Source organism: Ictalurus furcatus, chromosome 15 (genome assembly GCF_023375685.1).
Source record: "Ictalurus furcatus strain D&B chromosome 15, Billie_1.0, whole genome shotgun sequence".
NCBI classification, from domain to species: domain Eukaryota; kingdom Metazoa; phylum Chordata; class Actinopteri; order Siluriformes; family Ictaluridae; genus Ictalurus; species Ictalurus furcatus.
Window position 1 is genome coordinate 2,659,155 of NC_071269.1, and position 6,000 is coordinate 2,665,154.

A 6,000-nucleotide genomic window follows, 5' to 3' on the forward strand; every position below is an offset into this window, starting at 1 on the left:
GATGGACATGGCTGGACCTGTATGTTTTGGATCATTGTCCTGCTGGAAGATCCAACCACGGCCCATTTGAATCTTTCTGGCAGAGACAGTCAAGTTTTCATTTAATATCTGTTGATATTTGATAGAGTCCATGATGCCGTGTATCCTAACAAAATGTCCAGGTCCTCTTGGAGAAAAACAGTCCCAAAACATTAAAGAGCCTCCTCCATATTTAACCGTGGGCATGAGGTACTTTTCCATATGGCTACCTCTCTGTGTGCTCCAAAACCACCTCTGGTGTTTATTACCAAAAAGCTCTATTTTGGTTTCATCTGACCACAGAACCCGATCCCATTTGAAGTTCCAGTAGAGTCTGACAAACTGAAGACGCTCGAGTTTGTTTTTGGATGAGAGTAGAGGCTTTTTTCTTGAAACCCTTCCAAACAACTTGTGGTGATGTAGGAGACTTCGGATTGTAGTTTTGGAGACTTTCTGACCCCAAGACTCAACTAACTTCTGCAATTCTCCAGCTGTGATCCTTGGAGATTTTTTTTGTCCACTCGAACCGTCCTCTTCAGTGTGTTGAGACGATATAGACACGCGTCCAATTCCAGGTTGATTCATAACATTTCCTGTTGACTGGAACATATTAATTATTGCCCTGATGGTGGAAATCTTCTTCTTCTTGACACGTCCCATTTTGTGAAGCTCAACAACCTTTTGCTGCACATCACAGCTATATTCCTTGCTCTTACCCATTGTTATGAATGACTAAGGGAATTTGGCCCATGTGTTACCTCATATTTATACCCCTGTGAAACAGGAAGTCATGGTTGAACAAGTTCCTGTTCCTAGTCACCCAGGTGTAATATAAAATATCAATGGGAATATACTTCAAAAATATTTTTCCTCATATGAATTCATAGGGGTGCCAATAATTCTCACGCACTTACTTTACAAAGATTTTTTTTTTTTTAAATAAACCCGTGTTGTGTTTGATATACAAAAGAGCAGAGTGTGTTTGTGAATTTTTGAACAAAAGATCAAAAGGTTAATCAATAATACAAATTTTCACAACCTTCTTTTGCTCATATTTACCAAGGGTGCCAATATTAGTGGACGGCACTGCATTTAAAAGTTTACACAAAGCGAATGTGCCCGACTTCTAAGCCCTGAGCTCTCACCCAGTTTAATCTCTGGTTGTAGATGATGCAACTGTTTTCTTTTCCGTACACAATCAGTTACTGCCCGCTTGAAGACGTTTCTCAGACAGACGTGTGCCTGCAATACACTATGGCGCAAACACAATCTGATGACCTTCTCTGTTCTTTCAGTCTTATCAGCAGTGTGAAGAACAATGTTGGCAGAGGACTTAACATCGCCTTGGTAAACGGTAAGCTAGCTGTAGCTGTACATATATAATAATGATGGGGAGTATTCTATGTCATATACTGTACATGGTGACGTTTTATGTCTAGAGTCATACATAACAATTGGACTATTAAAGCCTGCGGATGCTGCGTTGCTCTAGAGCTAAACAAATGATCTGGTTTTGCTCATTTGCCTCAAGTACAAGACAAGCCACATTTATGTGCATGAAATGTCTTATTTGGAACTTGTAAATGAGATGTGAACTCCTTTTTTTTTTTTAAATTTATTTAATTAATTTTTATTTCAGTATCTAGAAAAAGATGAGCGTTAAAAGCCTTCTAGAGCAAATATAGTGATGGGACTCACTGCCTCTTCATGGCATTTCCATTTTAGTCCATATTAACGTCATATAAACTAAAGAAGGAATAAAACACAACGGGGTATGCTGTTAAAGGAAACTAATCTGTGACAAAGTGGAGTAATGCAATCCAATGACGGGTTAGTTCCTTCTTGCTTGAAGTCCATAAGAGGAAGAATGTAGTTTTTCATGTTGCCAGACCCGAGAGCACAAACGTTCACCGTCCTGATGAATTTCCCTCGTCGGAAATTTTGGTTACAGCTTTACCTCCGACTGTTACAAAGCACTGACACTATAGACGCCTCCTTATGAAAAGAAAAATGGCTCCTTACAGAAAACATTGCCATATCGACAATTGTACACTTTGTGGTGGGGGGGGGATTGTTTTTGTTCATGTGGAGCATCCACCGTACAAATCGCTGCGTACGTTGTTAATGTAGAAACTATCATTTATTCGAATGTGTGTATTAATCTAAACCTGTGAGCTGCTGATATAGAAAATTAATTAACACCTTCTGACCAATCAGAGTCAAGAATTCAAGAAGATTGTGGTATATAAATAGTAACGTTATTGAATCTCATTATTGAATCTATCGGTACGTTTACATGGACAACAATAATCCGATATCAACCCGATTAAGACGATACTCTGATTAAGAAACTAGCATGTAAACAGATTATTGATGATCTTAAGACTTATCTTAACAAGTCACACTCAAAGTAAACACATGGAATTAAGACGTGTGGAGTACTCCTATTTTAGTCGTATTATCGACGTGAATTACAGACATGTACACATCTTAATCACACTATTAATGTCGTGTGGGAGTCTTCACCGCATTTTGCGACGGGACACGTACACACGGCAGCGCTCAACCGTTTCACGGCAAACGAGAGAACGGATGCGTCTCAAACCGCGTACTTGCCTGCTATATGCTAGGCGAAATACACGTATATCAGCTACTATAGAGACGGTAAGTACGCGGTTTGGGACGCAGCCCACAGCTTCGAGCGGTCGTCTATTAGCACGTACAGCACGACAAATAATTAACTGAACTTGAAACTTTTGGAAAATTAAAAATGGAAACACCCAAAACTGTATACGGTACCATAACAAAGACGAACCGTATGTTAATACGTGAAATTGTGGAGGGAACGTTGGACGACGTGGAAAAAAACAGGAACATGAAAGGAGTGTTCTAAAAGGAACTCGTGTAAACACCTTAATCACAATATTGTCTTATTCAGCGTAAGCTCAATAATTAGATTACTGCTGTCCATGTAAACGTAGTCTATAAGTGCAGACCATTTATCTGATTGGATATGCTATAGATAATATATTTGCATGGTAATTATAAAATATATATTAAGGCACCACAACACTTTTTAAAAATTTTTTTAACAGCATGATGATGATGATATTAATATTAATGCTTTGTTCGTTTCGTCAGGGGTCACCGGAGAGCTGTTGCAAACCAACTCATTTGACATGTGGGAAGGAGGTTGGTTTCTTCAAGTCATAGCTGTTTTTGTTTTCATCACGGTCTGAATGCTGGCATAACCGTCCTTCTTGTTTTCCACAGATGTGTCCAATTTGTTGAAGTTTCTGCGCCCTCTGCATGAAGGAACCCTGGTGTTCGTGGCATCCTTTGACGATCCAGCCACCAAGTAAGAACGTGCACACCGTATCTCCTGCACACATCGTAAATCGTTACTCCCTCTTGTGACGACCGAATCGATAACAAAACCCGAGGCTACTCCAGAATCTCGTAAACCCATCGCTATCAAATCCCCGTCTGGCTTTTAATAAGCACGTAATATCTCTGTGTTTCTCGGATGTCCTGGAGTTAATGGTTAACCCATCTGCGGCTTTCAGGTTGAATGATGAGGCACGGCGGCTGTTCGAGGAGCTGGGCAGCACCGCGATAAAGGAGCTAGCATTCAGGGACAGCTGGGTGTTTGTGGGAGCCAAAGGAATCCAAAACAAAAGCCCATTTGAGCAGGTAGGACCAACATTATAGTTAACAAAGAACAAAAAAATTGTTTTTGAATAGCATACAATTAAAGTACAGTACAACCAATAAAATAAAATACATAGAAACTGAAATAAATTATTTAAATTAAAATCCAAGACTCATTTCTGATAAGTTTGTTTGTTTTGTTGAACTATACCATGAATCTATTCATTCATTCATTCATTCATTCATTCATTCAGTTTTTGTAGTCCATTACTTACAAAAATGCTTGAATCTGATCAGTCAGAAACCTGGGTGTTGATTAGTTCCCTATAACAGCAGCTCTGATCGCATTTCCATCTGCAAAGCAAACCCCAGGTTTATAATTAACGCACTCGTTCTAATACGGTATCGTTTCTGTGGTAACGGAGGTTTGTAGGGTGGACACGCCACATAAATAGCTCGAAAACGTGTGTACGTGTTGATGAGCTGATGTTTATTTAACATCGTCGAAGGAGTCTCCAGTGTCAGTAATTTCGTACCAGGCGTAAAGCTGTAACTTTCACAGGAAAGCATTTACGTATCAATAGTTATTTTGTCCTATTAACATGAAGAGAGGGGCGGGGGATGACCCCAAGCAGTGCAGCCTAGAGATCGCTGAGGATGGTGTCGCTTGAAGTACCATGGAAATGGTTTTGGACTTCAATTCCACATGGACGTTCTCGCTGTGGTTGCTGGGACTACGGTCGCTGCGATGGCCTTGGGACTGCGATTACCACATGCAGTTCTGCACTCAAGTCTCCTTCAGTGGACCAGTTCAACAAAACAGACTTCATAAAAAAAACCATAATGAACTTTCTTTTACTTTCACACTATCCGTCGTTACCCAGATGAGGACGGGTTCCCTTCTGAGTCCGGTTCCTCTCAAGGTTTCTTCCTCTTAACATCTCAGGGAGTTTTTTCCTCACCACCGTCTCCACCGGCTCGCTCAATAGGGATAAATTCACACGCTTAAAATCTCTATCCCGTGTTTATATGTTTCTGTAAAGCTGCTTTGAGACGACGTCCATTATTAAAAGCGCCATACAAATTGAGTTGAATTAAATTGACCCCGTTTATGTTGAATCTGTATGACAAAAACCCCCTCTCTTTTTCTTTTCTCAGCGATTGAAGAACAGCAAAAGTAGTAATAAATACGAGGGCTGGCCGGAGTCTTTGGAGATGGATGGCTGCATTCCTTTACGTGCCCCCTTAGAGAGCTAATCTCTCGTTCGGACAAGCATCAAAGAAGGAAGTGCACAATACACCACCACTGACTACACCGGTTCAGACAGGGTGAACCCTTGGATCACACTACCTAAACGTTTACTTACAGGTGGAAGGGAAAAAAAAAAAATTAAAATAAAAAATCCAGTTGGTAACAAGTCTTTATTGTAAAAGTCAGCCTCAACACTTTTAGGACAGTACAAGATTTAAAATATGCTATGACTGTACCTATCTGTTGTATACTAGCCATAAGCACTCACATTTTTATATGTAAAGCGTTAACTTAACATTATTAATCCATGCCTCCGTTGACCAAAAGTATGTTGTGCTTCATGGATAAACGTATAACTTCTAATATTTAGAAACATTCCTAGTAAATGGTGTTGGGGAGTTGGTAGTGTTATGCAATAAGGAATGTCTGTCTTTGTGTTTAAAATTTTTTTTAATACACTTTTGCCATAATTTAAATGAAATGTGATCCATAGTTGCTGTGAACGTCATGCCGTCATTTTATAGTAAAAAAAAAAAGAAATGTGTGCGCTATATTTTAAGTAGAATTGATCAAATAAAATATTAATGTGATATTACATGAACTCAGCATGCTAATAATGATTTTATTTTTTTTTTTTGAACATCATAGCTGGTGGAGTTATCAGACCGTGGCCACTAGAGGGTGACATAGATTCAAGAATTGTGTAAGAACCGTAACTATGCTGAGCAATGACGAGAAACTATAAATGGTATACAGGTGACCATACTTATTTTATACACCTCCATTAGAATACAATGGAGTGTGCAAGGTTTCCAGAGAATCAGGATGCTTCGGACGAGCCCATCATGTAGAGTTTTGGGCTGTGTGGTCCTTTGTGTTATCTGTGTCTCTACAAGCATTGCACACCTGCATTTGGGTCTCTCATTTTTTCTTGGCAGATACTCTCAAGCTCAATTAGGTTGGATGGGGAATATTTGTAAGTCTTTAGGTGTCTACACAGATGCTCTATGGGGTTCAAATCTGGGTTCTGACTGAGACATTCAAGGGGGTGAAAGCCACACTAGTGTTGTCTTGGTTGT

The 6,000-nt window shown here is 39.6% G+C and overlaps 1 protein-coding gene across 2 annotated transcripts in view; it reads left to right on the plus strand.

Moving 5' to 3' along the window:
* fam3a (FAM3 metabolism regulating signaling molecule A) overlaps positions 1-5,516 on the plus strand; it is a 25,174-nt gene extending 19,658 nt beyond the window's left edge. For both annotated transcript variants that reach the window (XM_053642627.1, XM_053642626.1), the window contains exons 6-10: positions 1,314-1,372; positions 3,160-3,210; positions 3,292-3,376; positions 3,585-3,711; positions 4,828-5,516. In XM_053642627.1, the coding sequence (XP_053498602.1) occupies positions 1,314-1,372; positions 3,160-3,210; positions 3,292-3,376; positions 3,585-3,711; positions 4,828-4,926 (421 nt within the window). In that variant the 3' untranslated portion in view covers positions 4,927-5,516. The remainder of the gene's footprint in view (positions 1-1,313; positions 1,373-3,159; positions 3,211-3,291; positions 3,377-3,584; positions 3,712-4,827) is intronic.
* The last annotated feature ends 484 nt before the right edge of the window (positions 5,517-6,000 follow it).